The sequence below is a fragment of the Aulonocara stuartgranti genome (genome assembly GCF_965226115.1).
Source record: "Aulonocara stuartgranti genome assembly, chromosome: 11".
In the NCBI taxonomy this organism is placed as follows: Eukaryota; Metazoa; Chordata; class Actinopteri; order Cichliformes; family Cichlidae; genus Aulonocara; species Aulonocara stuartgranti.
Window position 1 is genome coordinate 20,172,496 of NC_138947.1, and position 19,545 is coordinate 20,192,040.

The following is a 19,545-nucleotide window of genomic DNA, read 5'->3' on the forward strand; positions in this document are numbered from 1 at the left end:
CACCACATTTTATAGACCTTTAAAATAAAATCACATAAATATTAAAATCAGCCTTCAACAAATGTTTTAGAGTCTCTTTCATGCAAACTTGCTGATAGGCACACATATCTACAATACTAAAAGAAAACGACTCTCTTGGACTTTCTGGATTTAATGAACTATTCCGTGGCTACCTTACTGGTTCCTGTTATGACTACTATTGTGTCTATACTATTAACAGGGTCTGTTAAAGTCTTTTAAAATAAAATCCATTTAATTATTATTATTAATATTATTTCAGGGCAGCACGGTGGCACGGTGGCACGCACTGTTGCCGCACAGCAAGAGGTCCTGAGTTCAATTCAGTTTGCATGTTCTCCCCGTGTTTGCGTGGGTTCTCTCCGGGTACTCCGGCTTCCCCCCGCCGTCCCGCCCCTCTCCTTCCTGTGCAGCTGGCAGCAGCCGCACCTCGTAAATGGAGGGCACCTCGTCGCAAATGGGCAATGCAAGACCGATCGGTGCCCATGCAATCCCCAAAATGCGCTGACATAATGTCGGGGCAGCGTGGGTGCGAGCAACTTTTTTTTGCCGATGCTATGATGCCGCCCCCACCACGCTTCCGCCCTGGGCAATGGCCCATGTCGCCCATATCGAAACCAGCCAATGTTAGGGAAGTAGGTAAGTAGGTAGGTGGGTGTGGTCACTGATCCACGATTGTTGTTGGGTGTGGCTTGTTGACATTCCTGGGACGACTCAGGACAAATGCAGGGGACTCGAATTAGGAAACAAAACAGATGCGTCTGTCCCGGTTGAAGCACTGTTTTTCAGACGCTACGGGTTACCAGCAGATCGCACTGAGCCAGGATGGCAAAGACGGAAGGGCTCCTCTTCAGACAGGTAGTCTGTCGGCATATTTTGATGGCTTGCTCCTGTTTGTTTACAACCATACGTGGTAACGAAGAGGCAAGAGTACTTGTAGTTTTTTTGTACCACCGGTTGTGGGAAGTGAGCTCGGTAGCTTTAGCCGTTAGCATCTTGTTTTCTGTCTATGAAGTTCCTTTCTGCATTAGTTCCTTTAAAGTTCAGGTGGGTTTTTGTGCTCAGCTGTCTATCCAAACAAATTTTGGATTTTCAGACTCTTGTGTGGTGTCCTGCATCCTGATAAAAGTGGTATTACAAGGAAATGACGGCTGAGCAAAAGTCCCAAAAGTTTTGAAGTTTCTTTTTCATAATTGCTAAACGAAATGCGTTAGATGTACTTAAATAAAAGTAGCGCAGCTACAGTGTAAAGTATACATGAGATATATAAATCACTTAATGACCCCTTTAAAAACCACATTTACTATTGCTTTATGTTACTGTTTCTGGTCCTGCTTTGAAGCAGTGTGATCTGAATGACTTTATAAACCGCTTTTAATCTGTAGTAAGTGACAAAAATTAGTAGCAGGTTTATGATTCATATAGCTACACTATTACTACTACCTATATCTGCAAAACAGCAAAGTATGTGTCTTCAAAAAAGTAGCTTTGCATGGGAATGCTTAATGAAGTATACCTCATGTGCATGCATCATGTGATGAAAATTGCTGTGTTACATGACCCTACATTTTTTTCATTCTAATATTTGAAACCAGCTGATAAATTGATCACATGCCATCTTTAAAAAAAGGCATTTCAAGAAAGAAAACTCCTGCTTGTTTAACAATTGTTCAAGTTGTTGTGTGATATGCCCAGACACATCACAATGAGGAAGTATATCAGTAAGTGATTCTGTCGCCAACTGCAATTTCCTTTTGAGGTGGTCATAAACGCAGAATTAATGGGTAACTTGGTAAATGTTTAAGAAGTAAACATTTTGCATTGATTACTGAGATACTCACCAGACCCTATACGGAGGCCTGCTTGTTGAACAAACACAAATATCTAATTGGCTAATCACATGGCAGCAGCTCAGTGCATTTAGGTATGTAGATCGTCAAGATGACCTGCTTAAGTTAAAACCGAGCATTAAAATGTGGAAGAAAGGTGATTTAAGTGTCTTTAAATGTGGCAGACAAGCTTATGTGAAAGTTACAGAAACGGCTGATTTAAATGGATTGCCCTACAAAACCATCGATTAAAAGAATTTGTTAAACACCACAGCCTGCCTGAGTTATGTTGCTGATCATTATCCATCCATCTTTGACGACAGCATACCCATACTTGGATGGTTGCAGGATAACGCTGCATGTCACAAAGTTCATATCATCTTAAACTGGTTTCTTGAACATGAAAATCAGCTTACTGTACTCAGGTAAACTCCATAGTCACCAGATGTCAATGCAGTAGAGCACCTTTGGGATAGGAGATTCGAATCTCAGATGTGCAGCCAACAAATCTGCAGTAATTATGTGATGATATCATGTCAGTGTGGTGCAATATATCTCTAACACCTTACTGAGTCTATGCCAGAAAGGATTCAGGCAGTTTTTAAGCCAAAAGGGGGTGTTACTAGCAAGATATACCTAATAAAGTGACTGTTGACTGTAGTTCATACCGTGATCTGTTCTGTCTCTTATTATCTTTTGTTGTGTCAGACACACCCTGTCTAAGTATGGTGAGGACACGATGTTTACTGTGCCTTTCCTGTTATTATTTATTGCTGAATCACACCTGTGCTTTGTTCACTGTTCTGTTTTCTTTTTCATTTAGCTGTTTGAGTCAGAGAGCAGCACGTACACCTACCTGCTTGCAGACACGAACACCAAGGAGGCTGTCATCATTGATCCTGTGCTGGAGACCATTGACCGGGACCTGAAGCTCATAAAGGAACTTGGACTCAGTCTAACAGTGGCAGGTATCTACCTTCCCAGGGTAGAGTTAAACGATAAATTATGACAGTTGTATGAAATGTTTGTCCTATCTTCTCCATGTTGTAAATACATTTACATTAGGGGCAACATAAATGTAATATTAGACTAATCTGTATGGCAGTGAGCAAGAAATAACTGTGTGTCCGTTCCTTGCCCCGTGACCGTTGTTTAGTGTAGACAATAGCAGACAAGGCTGCGGGCATATGTCTAAAAATAATAATTAAAAAAGGCCGAATTTAAAGCATACACTGACTGGACAGTTTATTAGATACACATTGCTAGTACTATGTCTGAATCCTTTTAGCTTTCAGAACTGCCTTAATTCTTCATGGGATAGATTCAACAAGGTGCTGAAAACATACCTCAGAGATGTTAATCTGTATTTACATGATAAGATCACGCAGTTGCTGCAGATTTGTCAGCGGTACATCCATGATCTCCACCACATCTTCCACATAACTTGCTTGTAATGAGTGGTGGACAAGCCCATGTGACACGATCAACCGTATTGCATTCAAAGTCACCTAAATCACCTTTGGTCGTCACTGTGATGCTCAGTCTGAATTCCAGTAAGTTGGCTTGAATATGCCTAGATATCGAAACACATTAATTTTCTACCATGTGATTGGCTGCTTGGGTATTAGCGATAACGAGCGATGAAACCAGTGTGCTTAATAAACTGGACATTGACTGTCTCGCCTATATACACATTAGTGATGGGATTTCCGGCTCTTTTTAGAGATCCGGCTCTTTCGGTTCGGCTCACTAAAAAGAGCCGGCTCTTTCGGCTCCGAACCGGCTCTTCAGGTTGTTTTGTTGCTTTAATTAATTTATTATTAACAATAATATAAAATTATGCACAAAAGGAATTACTAACATAAAAACAAGTGGTTTTATTTATATATGTTTATATATAAATATATGCGGTGGCCCCTAGAGACAAAACACGTACAAACTCCAAAACACATTTCTAGCATGAACTGAACTTCCAAAGCAGAGCTACTAGATCACTTAAATTACACAATTGAAAGCATGTGTGTATTGTTTGTGTATTTATACACAGGCACTCATATATATATTCAAATAATTTTAAAAAAAGTTCATTTACCTGTTACTACGACACACCAAATCCGGTCGTTGGTACTTGCTGGCTTGTGTAGCCACAAGATAACAAAGGCTCAACACTGCGCCCAGCATCCTGGAGCACTTCTGTTGTCTTTTGTACGTGTTTTGAGTTTTTATGTGCTTCTGAGTTTTTACGTGCTTCGGAGTTTGTACGTGTTTTTACGTGTTTTGGAGTTTTTACGTGTTTTGGAGTTTGTACGTGTTTTTACGTGTTTTGGAGTTTGTACATGCTTCAGAGTTCGTACGTGATTTGAAGTTTGTATGTGCTTTGTCTCTAGGGGCCACCGTAAATATACTTTTATTTATTCACTCCACATAAAATGTAATAAATAAATCATATAATATAAAAATCAACTATTCACATTTCAAGTTTTAACTATTTACATTTTCAGCTTTTTCCTTTCACAAATTTAAAGTGAAAAGAACACAAAACACTGCAAACCACAACACAATTAAATATAAATTATAATATGAAAACTAAAAGAACATGCACATTCTCTGTCATATGGACCTGCATGAATAAACTTTCTGAATCCTTTATCATCTGCAACCGAAAATAGTTGTGGATGATTACTATACCTTTCTAATGTTGTTGTCCCTGCCTCTCTTTCTCTCTCTCTGGCTCTGTTCCTGTGCTACTGAGTGTAACTACCGCCCCTCCCCCCTCTGCCCAGCATAAAGCACAAGGCTCGCGTGCAGAGTGAAGCGGAAAAAAAGTGCGAGAGAGAGGCTGAGAGAAAAAAAAAACAAAAAACCACGTGACGGCTCGCGATAAGGAGTCGGCTCGCGTCGTTCACGTCAAAGAGCCGGCTCTAAGAGCCTTTTCGTTCGCGAACGACCCATCACTAATACACATTGCATAAGTTTATACCAAGAATCAATATTAAATCTTTCAATTGGTGATAAATGCAGTGATTTTTCTGGTAGTTAACACCCACTGCCACGCAGACCACATAACAAGCACTGGCCTGATGAAGCAAAGAGTGGCTGGACTGAAGAGTGCCATCTCCAAGTTCAGTGGTGCCACTGCTGACATCCACTTAACAGAGGGAGACAATATCCCCTTTGGAAGACACGTAAGAAGAAAACCACTCTTTGTTTATAATAGTGTTTGTAGGTGTTGTATACAGTTGCTTGATAAAACTGATTTGACATGCTTTGATTTGATACCTGTTTGGTTTTGTTTGCTTGATAAAACTGATTTAACATGACACTTGTCTTTTCTCTTCTTTAGTCTCTGACTGTGAAAGAGACACCAGGACACACTGATGGGTGTATAACCCTGGTAACTGGGGATCAGAGCATGGCTTTCACTGGTGACGCTCTCCTCATTAGAGGCTGTGGAAGGACAGACTTCCAGCAGGGTATGCATGCACTCTTTTGTGGTTCTTCTAAATGAACACAAGGGGGCAGTGTTTCATATGTTTTCCATTGCAATTGTCTGATTTATAGCTATTCTTCTAAAGGTTGTGCCAAAAAGCTCTACCATTCAGTCCATGAGAAGATCTTCACCCTGCCTGATGAGTGCCTCATCTACCCAGCACATGATTACTTAGGTTGGCTAAAAACACACATTCACACGCAAATGTTTGTAAATGTGTATTGCGTATCTTAAGAGTCACTGATGTGAATAATTTCGAACAGCACAGATTTGAAGCTCAGCCACATCGGCCATTAGTTTCCCACTCATAGGAACTGGTACAGATGTAGTATATATATTGTTTTTACAGTGCATGTGTTGTGTGTCAGAAGCATGTTGTTTCTTTGTAAATATTTTAATTGTTCAGATTTAACATCTGGCAGAATTTAGAACTACAAAAACTAAAACTGTCATGCTGGTCTGCATCTAATTTTGCATTTTAGGTCAGACGGTTTCTACAGTGGGCGAGGAGCGCAAGTATAACCCACGCTTGACTAAGAGCATGGAGGAGTTTGTGGAGATCATGAACAACCTGAACCTCCCTAAGCCTAAAAAAATAGGTATGAAAGACAGTGGCATCAGGATTTCAGCCAACAACCACCTCTGTCTGCTAGTAAACACAATTCTTAAGTCATGTCCTAAAGAAGATGGTTTTGCACTGGTTTGGCTACATCAAATGTCACATTTACTAAAAACACATTTTCCATCTACTTTTGCAGATATTTCAGTGCCTGCTAATCTAGTTTGTGGAGTGCACAGCATTTGAATGGATGAAAAAGGCTTCTACTAAAGTCCTGAGCACCACCACAAAATGATTGATATTTACATTTTAATCGAAATTGCTTATCTCAGAGTGCTCTATTGTGGTTCCCTGTGTAAATGTAAAAGTTAATTTTTGAACTGTTGTGATCATTTTTTGTTAAGCTACTTACAGTATATTTAAAAATTTATATTTATATTTATTTTAGCTGTTTATGAATGCATTTTAAAAACGGTAATAGTATACTTTGTTAATGGTGTAAAGTTGTTTACATTTTTATGTAAGTAGTTCATTCAGCTGTGTTATTGTGAATTGGGAAGGAAATTTATGAGCAGGAAAACTGGGGTAGGAATGTTCCATTCAAGGTTTGATTTAGTATTCATGAATGCTTAACTGGGACAAATGAGTTCTTCCACATGGCCTTTTCAGTGGTTCCGGTCTCCCCTAGCCAAGGATACGCAGGCATGCACACACACTCTTTCAGTCTTGTGTAGGCAATGGCTTTTTTGCATAGCAGGGAACTAAAACTACACTATTTGCATTCACAATCAATAAAGGCAAGTTTTCCTTGCACAATGTGCCATTGCAATCTGTTTGTGATCTCATAAGTTCCTTTAGATGTCCAACAGGAATTTGATTTTTTTTTAATGTTTCTTATGATCAGAGGAAGGTACAAAAAAGTGAGCTCATGCCAGGATTCAGAACTGCTTCCAGATTTTCCAATGACTGTGCAAGCTGTTCTCATAGTTAACAGATCATCAGCCCGCAAGACAGGTTTGTTTGGGCGTGCTGCCCTCTGACTCAGTCACAGAAACTTCTACATGTGGGAGTTAGCTGTGTGATCATCTGAGGATTGATCCTGAGCCTCTGGGGGCCTGAGTCAAAATGTTTGTTTTCAAGTGCCTGCACTTGTTTGAGGAACTTCCACAATTAACAGATTATTTGTAAAGATGAATCATTATTGTTGATACATCTGGCATTTCTAAGTGGTTTGGCACTTTTAATCTCCAGTAGTCTGAAAAACATACGAATGCTCCATACTCAAAGACCGTCATTAAACAAAACAGAGTTCAAGATAAATGAAAATTGTGTTCTACTGTATTTGTATTCTCAAATAGCCTGCTAAAAAAAGACACAACCATCCTGGTAAAATGAACAATTGGAATCTACCATGTTTCCCAAGTCTCTTGTATACAACATTATACATGCTTTGAGTAGCATTATGGAAAATTTAGTCACATCTGCAGGGAATAATAGTCAAAATGTATGTCTGACCATTTTTAAATACCTCTACATTATATAAGTGCAATTAAATCACATGAATAGCCCTTAAACTTTTCTTAATAATACAACAATAATATCCCAAAGAGCACTATTTCTAGTCCAGCATGATTCTGCAGAGCCGTCTGTTTACAAAGAGATAACCTAAACAAGATGCACTGATATAGAATTATGAAGCATGTGTGATGTTTAAGGTTGTGCCATCAATCCAGATTAAATGCTATAGTAGCCTGTTACTAACACAGTAAAAACTATCTGATGAGTTGAACCAGAGACATATAGAGGTATAAGAAGAGGAGACATGGCACTCAAGTTAAATCTAAAAGAAGTTAAACTGCCACTTTTGTATAGTTTTCATGGTGATTAATGACATTAAGATGAATTTAAACCAGTGCTTCAAAATAAGCATCCAGGTAAGTTACTAAAAGTTCTTTGGTTTTACACAGTGAATTGCACAGGTCTAAAACATGAGGACAACAGTGCACTCCTATCAGCAGGAAACTGAAAAATCTAAACAGCAAATGGATTATTATTTATTAGGGGTGCAACGATACTCGTATCGATATTGAACCGTTTGATACAGTGCTTTCGGTTCGGTACGCATATGTATCGAACAATACAATTTTCTTTATTTATTTTATCAACTTTTCTTCTGACGATGCTGTCTGTGTTGAGCGCTCAGTGGATCTGCGTTTGACTACTCCGCCTAGGCTGCACTGTCGAGTGCAGAGCCACTCAGCGCAGTGCAAGCTAGCAAGACAGAAGCTAAGCTCGTTGCAACATGGTAACTGCCTCAACGCTAGCCGAAATTGAACCTCTCCCACCCTCATTCAGATCTGGCCTTTGGGACTATCTTGGTTTTCATGTGAAGCATGACCCTGATGGTAAGCGCGTCATGGACAAAAGCAAAACAGTATATCGGATGTGCCACGCAATGCGCAATTGGTGGGAAGTAGTGCGTTAGCGCAGTTAGCTTGTTAACGTGTTGCCGTCCAGCCCCACGCACGGGGCGATCCACGGTAACTTGTTAACGAAGATTTGCCGCGTTATGGCGTTAACGTCATTTTAACGAGATTAACGCTGACAGCACTAGTGGGAACACAAAGAATATGACTGCACATTTACGCCGACATCATCCTAGTGCAAAGACAAGTGGAAGCAGACAAAAACAACAAGCACGCATGTTACAAACTTTACCGAGTCATTTAGACAGCCGTTAGCACATGATTCTCCTTATGGGGACCTGATATGTTTAATATGCTGCTGAGAATATAGCCCAGAAGAAGCATATGGTATAGCTTTTATTTTGGAAAGACCCATTTCTCTGTAATAAACTCTTTTCCAAAGATGAGTGATTTCTTGATCAGATAGATTTCTTTTTTTTGTTATTTTGTTGTTTCAGCAACATTAAATTTAAAAACTGTACTTTTGAGTTAAAATATATTTTTAATTTTAATAAATGACAAATTGAAAAGGCATGAACATTTTTTTGTATCGAAAAAATATCGAACCGTGACACCAAAGTATCGAACTGAACCGTGATTTTTGTGTATCGTTGCAGTCCGATTATTTATAGAACAATTTTCTGATTTTACTAAGCAAACAAATACTTGTTAATGAAACAGTACTGGAATAGTGAGTTCTATCTAATGATAAGAGTCCAATATGGTCCTGTTACACTATACTGGTCTGACGTATATTGGATCCAATTCCTACTGATGTTCCTACTAATATTAAAGGAAAACATGTAAGTTACAGAAAACTTTGCTTTTGCTGGGTGTTGCTTTATTTCATGCAAGTTAACACTGTTAAGCACCATCTAGCAGCTGTCTCTGTCTGCCTTCCAGACAAACAGCATTATTATTATTCCACCTCACCTCGTATACTCGCTGACAGACACCTGCATTGTTCTTTATTCAAAGCAGGAGGTGTATGTGACTATTGTTGCCATCAGGCTGAAGATATGTTACTTTGCAACGTAAAATGTTGTCTTTGCTCTTTTACTGCTAGGAATCAATGTGCCAGCTGTCCTTTCACCCACTCTTTCTCACCCATCTGCCAGCCAGTGTTTTTTTTTTTAACCGCTCCCTCTCAATCCACTTACACTATGTCACTATTAACCTGCTGCCCATTCTTTCTCACACAGCCACATGTCACTGGAAAGAATCTATTACACTATCGGCTCATTCACAAGAAGATGTGTAAAGAGGCCAGTCAGGGTGATAAAGCCCTCAGAGTGAAGGGAGTGGATTTTGCCTCTGGGAAAAGTCACTATTTAACATGCGGAAGTAAATTTGTGGTCCAGAGTTCAGTGTGCTATTTTATGTTCTATAAGTAACTAGAGTTTTAGCATTTTCTGCTCACCAAGTAGCATACTGAATCACAGTAACATGTCAGAGATTTAATATTTCATGGTATTTCAGTCTCTACAAGGATGAGTAGAAATCTGCCAGAAAGCAGACATAGATATGCTCTTACAGTACTACATATGTTTTTGCATATGCACAGTGATTTAGGTCAATGGGTTATTTTTTGTAGCACAAGCTTAAGTTTCTGAGCCTTTGTGTCTTGATGGTCATCATTTGTATATGTATGACTATTTTCAGGAACCTTTTTAGGAATTTAAAGTGTGAACATGTAGTTTTAAACTGTTTATGTGTTAGTGTTTTATGATTCCTGTGTTCCACACACCCCAAAATCTGGTGAACATATTGGCATCCCAAGGCCCCTGTTTTTAATCAACTTTAATAAAAGAATAACTTTTACGAGATCATGTAGAACCCTGTGGTCTGTTGACATGCTTCTGATGACACTTTATGGAGGTTTTATGTCTTTGTTCTATATTATAACAAAACGAAGCCTTCCTTTCCTACCCTGCAAGGGTAGGCTACCAAAATGTAGAGATGACCAGAGACCCCTCCTTATGATTTGGGTTTAAATAATTTGATTAATTTTTTGGAAATATGTATCAAATGAAGCAAAATTACTTAGCTATCATACCCCATGAAGTATCTATTATCTGTGTGCAGGTTCAAGAAAGTCTCAAAACAATAATGGAAAAGCAATCTGTTTATTCGTGTACATGCACATAAACTGCCACTTTTATTTTTCATTACATTAAGCACAACTTTGAGACTAATGTACTTAAGTATGAAATGTCTTGCCTGCTGCAGTGGTCTAGTGTCACCCTGGCAACCAAGAAAATAAACCTTTCAAAAGAAAAAACTGCAACTGTTGCATTTTTACCCAAACCACGACCTCTTTTCTGAACCTAACCAAGTATCACAAGATCATACCGAGGTTTTTAAATGTACAAAACCCAACCATGTAGTTTTATTAAGAGGGTGTAAAAAATCTTTTCAAAAGGGGAAATTCTTCACCCTGTATACCTGGACACCATAGATATTAAACTTGTGTTCAGTTAAATTAAACTATGGGGGTCAAGTTTGGACAACTTTTGTTCAGAAGCACAAATTATTAGATTAAACTGGCTGTTTCATGAATTTGGTGACAAATTTGGACAAATCTGTCACAAAATTAGGCCCCCCCCTAGGGAGTTAATCCGACCATGCTTCTCAGAACTAAATTGGAGCCTGTGCAGTTGTTTCAGCCTCTTCTGTATCAGTATATTATTATATTATTCCCACAGGAGCATGTCATCAAATGTATTTAAGTAGTCTCTTCGCAGAGTATGGCAGCATGCCCAGATCACTCCACAATGAGAAAACCCGGTCAGTTCCCAGAATAGAAATCCCATTTCAGTGCCAGACTTGAACGAAACTCTCCCTGAGGTCTCCACAGCGAAGAAACCGGGTGTGAGGTCTGTCGAGAAAAAAGGTATGCATACTGGTTTGTGACTACCGCTAGCCTTAACACTTTAATTAGTCGGCATCCGCCTTCTCTGTCGTCGCCCTCCTCCGCGTGCTTTCACCTGTTGGTGCCGACAAACCGCTCGCGCTCATCTGTCATTATTTTTCTTTTTGCTGGGAAGGGACTGAATCAAACCAGGTGAGGATTAAACACCAGAAAAAATGCGATAAAGTGAGCGTCGGTTTAACAGAGACAGCAGCTGGCGAGGTCAAAGTAACGCTGACAGTACCTGAAAGTGAAACAGCGTTCAAAAAAAGTTTACTGAAGTGACTCTTCGCTGTTTTTTTTCCCCCCTCTCGTGTTTTCCCTTCTGACTTAGTCCGGCTTTGTCACTATGCTATGACTCGTCAGAGGACCCGCATGTCTTGCTGAAGTTGGACCACGTTTATCAGGTAAGAGCCGTATTTTTGTTTTTGAATCGGTTTTGTTGTTTAGCAGCAAGTCAGCAGACCTCTCCAGCACACAGTTTTTGCTCTTGGCAGAGAGCCTTAAGCAGGCTGTGTTTAAACCTCAATCTTGACATTACTGTGCTGTTACCAACTTACCAGCGACCATCTCTAGAGTATATAATCTCTCCACTCAGAACAAAAGAGAAATTAACACAGTTTCCTCAAAGCAAAACTGTCCTCTTGCTTGAAACCTGGGCTGCGTTAATAAAATGATAGTGTTTCGTAATGTTTCATCCCACGCTTTGACTCACGTCTTATCTTTAAAAATATCCAAAGCAATGTCCTCTGAGATAAATTTCACAGAGTTTATATAAATTTCCCCTTTTTGTTTACAACGACCCGGGGATACCTCCCCTTTTATCGTTCCATCAGCACTCAAAGTAAACAGTGGGTGGGAGAGCGGGCTGAGGTGGGATTGTGAGGATTTGTTGTCTGGAGTCTTCTGCCTTTGGCTTTTACTCCCCAGTCTCAATCACACATGTTTTGTCTGAATGCACATTTGACAAATCTGTGTCTGAGCCCAGTGTCCCGGGTAGTCATTAAAGGATAACTCCTTGCATCACAGTTCCCACAGGTTTACTCAGACCAAAGTACTGCTGTGAATACAGTTGAACTTGCCTTGATGCCAGGAACTGAAACACAGTAGCAGATAAATCACAAGGGCCTTGAGAGATTTTCTCACATTATACCTTAATGCCTGCATTTGCTTTATACTTTGACTTTCTAATGTGTGGGTCTTATTTAAGGCAACAGTTAGATGGCTGTGTGGCTAAGAGAAAGCGTGCTTTCTGTTTGTGATATACAGTATTTTAGTTTGAGTGCAGCTGTGAACTTGCGACAAAGCTCAGGTGTTACTAGTAACGTCTTCTAATACACTGTGTGACAGTGATCACAAAATCAGGATTTTGAAAATGAGGATTCTTGCCATCATGACACGTGGGTTTCAAAATCCAAAATCTGTTTTTTTAAAGTCTGGCTAAAAGAAATGTAACATGACAATCATAATTTCATCAGTTTCTGCAGTAAAGTTTTAGTCTTACGAACACTCTAAAAACCGAGAAGAGTGGAAAATCCACATTTTGTTGGACACATGAGTTTTACTTTCCTTTTGTTTACTTATTGTAAATTACCAAAGCTTAGAACCAACTGATTGCCCAACTAACGGTTGCAGCACTACATTGAAGATGATGCATCAATATATTTTTCAACTTTTTATAATGTGCTCTCTCCTTCTCCTGATTTCAGCTGTTGTGTTTCAGTAAACAGAGGTTGACTTGTTGAAACTATCTTTAAGTGAGAAGAATAATGTTGACCTCTGAATAATATCCTGATTTAAAATAATTCACCATGTTTCTGCTCAGTTAGGGCTCATTACAAGCAGAAAAAACCCATATGAAAGTTCAGAAAACAAAACAATATTGGCTAAAAAAGCTAAATGGAAAGTTCATAATCTTGTCTGTTTATTTCTTATATTAGATAGATTCCTTTATTGTTTAGAGAGCTTATATTAGATATCTTTTATCCCTCAAACACAGTATTTGAAGTACTCGCAACAATACTTTGTCATAGTGTTGGCACTGGATTAAAGCATTTAAAATTGAGCCCATACTTGGCTACAGAAACCACTTATCTGTTTGTTCTACTTTGTTTTTTTCTGATCTCGAAGCCAAGTTCTGAAGAAGAGCCTTGCATTTTCATTCTCTAGGATGCCTCGCACAATCTGGAAAGTACGAATGACAACTGAAACTAATTTTAAAAAAGCTTCATCTTGTCAAGTTCCCATTGCCATCACTAAAAAATATCTAAACCTGACATTAGCTGGTCAAGAAATTTTCCACTGGAATGTGTAAACAACAGTGGTTCTGCAGTGAGATTTCCAGTAACAGTTGCTTTTCCCAGTTTTTTTTTCTTCTCTAGTCAGCCCATTTTTCATAAGTGAAATACATAATTCAGATGCAGAAGTCTATGTTGTTGTTTTTTTTTTTGCTGCATCACTGCTTTTGTTATATGCGTTGCCAACCCAGGTGTCAGGCAGGATAGACCGCTCCACACTTAACAGCTGGGTGACGGCCAGGACTGCTTTCACCTGCTCTTCCTGCTCAGAAACTTGTGTGGCGATGACAGCTTTCGGGTCCTCTGTGCTGAGCCAGCAGGAGCCATATGCAGCAGATCCAGAGATTGCTGCAGTCATCCACAGGATTCACTCTGTTAAATTTCAGTAGGCTTTTGGCCCAAATGTCCACAAATACTTTTTCCTCTGCTTCATGAAGGCTAATGAGTGTGCATAAACATTTAAAATGTGCATTGCACACATATAAAGCAGTACCTATTGCACTCTGGCTGAAGCCAGCACTGGAACACTAAACAAAAGATTTTCCAACCAAAATTCATTCTTCTAAAATGAGACCATCACTTTAAGTGTTTTTTTTGTTGTTGTTTTTTCCTTTGCTGCGAGCCAGAGAGTGTAGCAGGGCCAGTGCGAGTAAGTGGTAAAAAGTGGGACTTCTGTGCTTACATTTTTGACAATAAAATAGGAAATTTATTTTTGTTCTCTGGAAACCTTCTATGAATAAGATAGTGATGTAATGATGTCAGGCTTGCCATTGAGCAGAACCCTATAAGGTCTGGTGATTTGGACTGTGTGATCGAAGCCACAGCCTGTAATTGTGGCTAATAAAAAGAATATGTGACTTGTCCTAATAGGTCGCAAGGCTTAATGGCTGGTTTTGATGTTTTTCCTTCGAAAGATGAGAGACAGCAACTAACTGGAGAAGCCTTTTATGATGGCCATTGAACATGCACTTCTGATTTGTGTCATGCCAATGTACAAGACGCTACCATGCAGTGTAAAGTCACAGTGTATGTATATTTTGGAAAGCCAAACTGATTTTATAACTTACAGATCCTTTAAATGGACAGAATTAATGATGTTTTTGAGTTTAAATTTTAAAAGTATTGCTTCTTCTTAATTGTTCTGCTCTAAAAACTTGCACAGGTAGGTGTTTTGATCATACCCAGTTTAGTATATAAAATCCTATAAATTCCCTACAGTTGTTGTTTGCCTGGGCAAATATTAACTGCTGAAAATCAAACTGTCACTGTATAAGCTGGGTCAGCTCCTACTCATTCAAAAGGATCTGGCTTCTCAGTTTTTTTTAATTGTGTCTGTAAAATTAGTTTGAAGCTGATGCACTTTTATCGCTCAGACCTGCATTGTTATACTATTATGAATGAACTGAGTGAGTTCACCTCTAAGCCTTCCTCGTGTGGATTAATTTGACGTTTTAAACTATAGTTCTCCTGCATTGAACACACAGTGACAGGCTGTAATCAGCATTCACACCCACACAGGGCATGCCATGGTCAGAGCTCTTTTGTCCTGAACAGCTAGTGGAATATTGCTCTTGTCAGTGTTGACTTTATGGTTTTGTGCACACTGTGGTTATCCCCATACTTTTCGTTAGCCACTTACTAATGAGGGGTCCGGATGAGGACAAGGTCATTTTGGAGTGTTATTGGAATGAATTGTAAACCTGTCACAGGCAGCTCTGAGTTTAGAGTCAAAATGAACAAATGGTTTTCCTCCACACTATGTACTGTATTCAGTTCCTTAGAACCATCAAAAAGGAATCAAACTCCTATTACCTCTGTGCTCCGTGTTCCTCCTGCAGTTGATGGATGCACAGCTTTTGTGCTGTTCCTAGCCAGACTCCATAGGCTAAGGCCTGACAACCACTCCCCTGCAAGCACCCACCCTTGAACCAAGTCCATGAAGCTCTGGGGTGGAGCAATGATAACCCTATGGCAGGCCGATTAGTAGTTGACCTTGACTACTTCTTCCTAAGGTTGTTTTTTTTTTCCCCCCTGAATGTCTCTTAGTCTGGGCACACCTAAGACCAATTTAGACCTTACTGGGGGGCAAATTGCCCCAGAAAACATAGCTCCTGGGATCAAGCAAGTACGCCAACCCCTCCCCCACGATAAGATGGCAATTAACGGATGGAGCTTAATCATTAGGAAAGGGTAAAGTTGCTACTACTCCATGTCAAAAGGAGCTAGTTGAGGTAATTCAAACATCTGACTTGGATGCCTGCTGGACACCTCCTATATGTGGTGTTTTGGGCATGTGTCTGTTCCAGGCAGAAGGCCCTGGAACAGACACAGACATAATCTCTCCACACAAGATATGGTGGGGTAATTATGTGTCTCAGCATGCTTGGGAATGCCTCAGTGTACCCTAGAATGAGTTAAAGGAGGTGGCTGCTTATACACCTGAACCCCGATAAGGAGGAGAGGGAGGAATAGCGTCATTCAGTTTCTTTTCAATTGTTACATTCAGTTTTAACCATAAAGCTCCACTTCATAATGACAGTCACTTAGGGCACTTTACATGTCAGATAAATCTTACATTATTATTATGGAGAGAAATCCAGCAAACCTACTAAATATGATCCAAAGCTGAAACAGAAAACATACAAGCCAGTCATTTTGTTGCACTGACACATGCACATAGTAGAAGGTCTTACTGACAGACATAGCTCTCCCTGTTTTATTAAGCTGTTGGTATTACAGTTCTTAAAGGTTCAGTTTATGTCGTGACTCTGATTGAGCCAATAATAAAGTAGCACATGTGTGTAAAATGTGTGTATACGTAGTGAACGTGTAACTTCCAAGGGGAGGTGTGGGGATCTTTTCAGTCCCTGTTTTGGTGGTGGGGTTGGGAGGATCCCTTTACAGGAAGAAATCTTGAGCAGAACCCTGGGTGGCCTCCAGTCTCGGCTGAATTGAAGAATAAGCAAAAGGAAAAAATATTCCAGTTTCAGGAACAGATTATTTGAATTTAGATAAGGTTAGCTTTTGTTTGTTAAACCAGTGGGTCAGAGGTATACATTTTATTCTTCAATTTACACGTCACGTGGAGCATTATTGATTTCAACATTATATAATATCAACTTTGACTCATTTACAGTTTGATTAAAACAGCACTTATGACATCATCAGGTTACCTTGGCTCCGGCTTTCAGACTTAATGAGAAACTCCACAGATTGTTACAAGCAAAGTCTCCTACAACTCGCTGGGAGTGCTTCTGCATACACGGACAAGTTGTGTAAAAGCTTTTGTGGCTCCAGAGGGAGCTGTACAAAGTCTGATAAATATCTTCAAGTAATGTGCTGTGAGTCAGCATTGGTTGGGATTGAAGGAGTGCAGGATTGGAAAGGTGTGAGCTCACCAGTTTTCCGTGACCTCCTTATCTCCGCTTAAGTCTTGTAGCTCAAGGCTGTGTTAGCTGCTTCCAGCATACAGGAGCACACACATACCAAAACTGCTATAAGTTCTTGAAATTACAGGCAGTGGCAGCAAATGAAATGTTCCAGAAAAAATCCAATTTGCTGGTTAGTCATGAATCGGGACACAAACCCACATACTGACTCACTTCTGTTTGGATAAGCTGGGATCAAACGAAGTGAGAAGCATCACAGTAAAAGAGCAAGATAAAACTTTTCTGAAGTGAACACACATGCTGTGTGAGATAAAGTGACACGAGTAGCATTTTTCTCATGTCTGCTTGATATGTTGTCGAACAGGCATAACCCCTTCACACTGTTTGTGTTGTGGTGAATCAGATATTGGCTATAAATGATCTGTGACTGATACTTTGCACCGATAGAAGTTAACGTATATGATCAGGCCGATTTCTGAGGGTTACGTTTTTGTTTTTGCTCTGGGGATTCCTTACATAACACGCACGCACACACACACTCACACATACACACACGATCCCACTTGATCCTGAACTGCATCTCCGGTCATTCTCTCTTTCTCTGGCATCTTATTCTCCAGAGGCGCTCCCCTCCCCGTAATCAAGTCCAATTATTTTGGGCACAAAACTCTGCTTTGTTCTTTGATCTGCCTTTCAGGCAGAGCTTTGCTCCCCCTTTTTTTTACTGTCTCGCTCCATCTTGTTTCATTAGTGTTTCTTTTGCCTTTTTGATTGTTTTATTTACACAAACCACCGTGTTAATATGGAGGCCTGGACTTTACTCCTGTATGTCTTGGCTCTAGCATTGATAGGGTATCTTGCTGGACTTTAGTTAGAGGTCAAACACTTGCACTAATGTTTGTTTGGATTATGATGTAATTCACTGTGACGCTCTCCCTGTCCTGTTTTCCCTGAAATTGACAGCTTTCACTGAATATCAGAGGATCAGAGAGCGAGGACCCAACTTTTTACACATTAACTTTCTCTCTTTGTGTGTTACTGTAATTGCCCGAACTATGATACAAAGCATACTGTCTTAATTCTTTTTGCTTGCATTTTTACTCCTGTTTACTCCTATTTAGTGGCCAAATAATTTATGTAGTCCAGTCTAATATAGGATACATATTTCTTTTATGGTGCCTCTAATGTTCAGGGTTTTGTTTTGTTTTTTTTACATTTCATCAATCTGGGGCCTGTTCTTCGTACCGCGCTAAGTGAGTTAGCTGGATGAGATTGTTGACGATTTCGCGTGATCCTGGATCGTTCGGTTCCCCGAAGCCCATCCGGGACTTGCTGTCATAGCAACAGAGCCGTAAGCGTAAACCTGCTGGGGAGCAGGTTTACTTTATGTAAACAGGATTAGATCGCGGCCACGCAGGTATGTCCGCGTCATTCATACGAAAGCAACAGCGATATTCCACCACTGTTTCACCATAAATAAATAACATCAGTGTAACTAAAGATAATGCAGCACTTGATCCTTTTATTGATTTCACACAGATACATACAGGTCATTCCCTAAAAAAGGGAAATGTACTATTAACATTCTATTACATGTATGTGATTATTACAGATGTAATTCATATTTCAGAGTAGTAATTGTAAATTACTTCGTGTAATCAAGATGAGAGACCACGGCTATAAAAGCCAAGGTGGATTTGGGAAGCCTGTCGCAGTCATATCCTGTCCGTTTACGCGAGCAACCCATTGCGGAAGGTGCAAGATTGATAAGGAGAGTCCTCAGAATTCAGCGTATATTGCGGGACAGACAGGATCCTTTAGCTCAGCGCGACAGTGTGCTCATAGAGAGATATCGATTTTCCCGTGAGGGTATTATTCACTTAACCAACTTGTTGACGAGGGGGTGCAGGACCACCACCTGTCTTTTTTTTTGCTCTGCCCTTTTCTTGGTTGCTGTTATGAACAAACAAACAGAGTATTCCAGGGTCTCTTTCCAAGAGACTAAAAGCAATATAAGTGATAAATATTACCATTCTGTAGAATATTCTTATATTTCACTTTTACTTGTTCCCATGTTCTAGTGGGTCCTGTTGTGGCTCTAATGTGAAAGGGGATATAATATAACATATTATAATATAATATAATGTAATATAATATTGGATAATATGGTGTGATATGATAAATCTACCCTACCGCCTACTGGTGTTGGCCAGAGGGGCCGATGGCGCAATATGGCAGCCTGGCTTCTGTCAGTCTGCCCCAGGGCAGCTGTGGCTACAACCGTAGCTGCCTCCACCAGTGTGTGAATGTGAGAGTGAATGAATAGTGGCATTGTAAAGCGCTTTGGGTGCCTTGAAAAGCGCTATATCAATCCACTCCATTATTATTGTTATTATTGAATTACTTACGAGTTTGATTTGTCAGCAACTTTCTGCCAGCCCTCTCTCCTTGCTTTTGCAGCCTTTGCAGTGTTCCCTTGCGTTTTAATTAAACTCTGAAACTCCTGAAATCCCTCACTCAAGAGTTCTTGCTCTGCTGCCGAAAAATACCGAGCGCGCTCCTTCGACATTTTCGCCGACCAATCAAA

The 19,545-nt window shown here is 39.9% G+C and overlaps 1 protein-coding gene and 1 long non-coding RNA gene across 3 annotated transcripts; both read left to right on the forward strand.

Annotated features, from left to right (window-relative positions):
* The first annotated feature begins 507 nt into the window (after positions 1–507).
* On the forward strand, positions 508–10,539 carry LOC309717116 (persulfide dioxygenase ETHE1, mitochondrial-like). 2 transcript variants are annotated; one of them, XM_082551421.1, is made up of 7 exons: positions 508–876; positions 2,671–2,815; positions 4,905–5,032; positions 5,191–5,320; positions 5,423–5,512; positions 5,820–5,936; positions 6,096–7,426. In XM_082551421.1, the coding sequence occupies exons 1-7, from the start codon at positions 844–846 to the stop codon at positions 6,140–6,142; spliced, it is 690 nt and encodes a 229-aa protein (XP_082407547.1). In that variant the 5' UTR covers positions 508–843; the 3' UTR covers positions 6,143–7,426. The 2 variants fall into 2 exon arrangements, with proteins under 2 accessions (XP_082407547.1, XP_082407546.1); XM_082551420.1 differs by having other exon boundaries at positions 829–876; positions 4,884–5,032; positions 6,096–10,539.
* A 730-nt stretch (positions 10,540–11,269) lies between these two features.
* LOC309717125 lies at positions 11,270–15,375 on the forward strand. Its single transcript, XR_014279624.1, has 3 exons — positions 11,270–11,425; positions 11,607–11,679; positions 13,761–15,375. It is a non-coding gene; the product is annotated as an uncharacterized lncRNA (long non-coding RNA).
* The last annotated feature ends 4,170 nt before the right edge of the window (positions 15,376–19,545 follow it).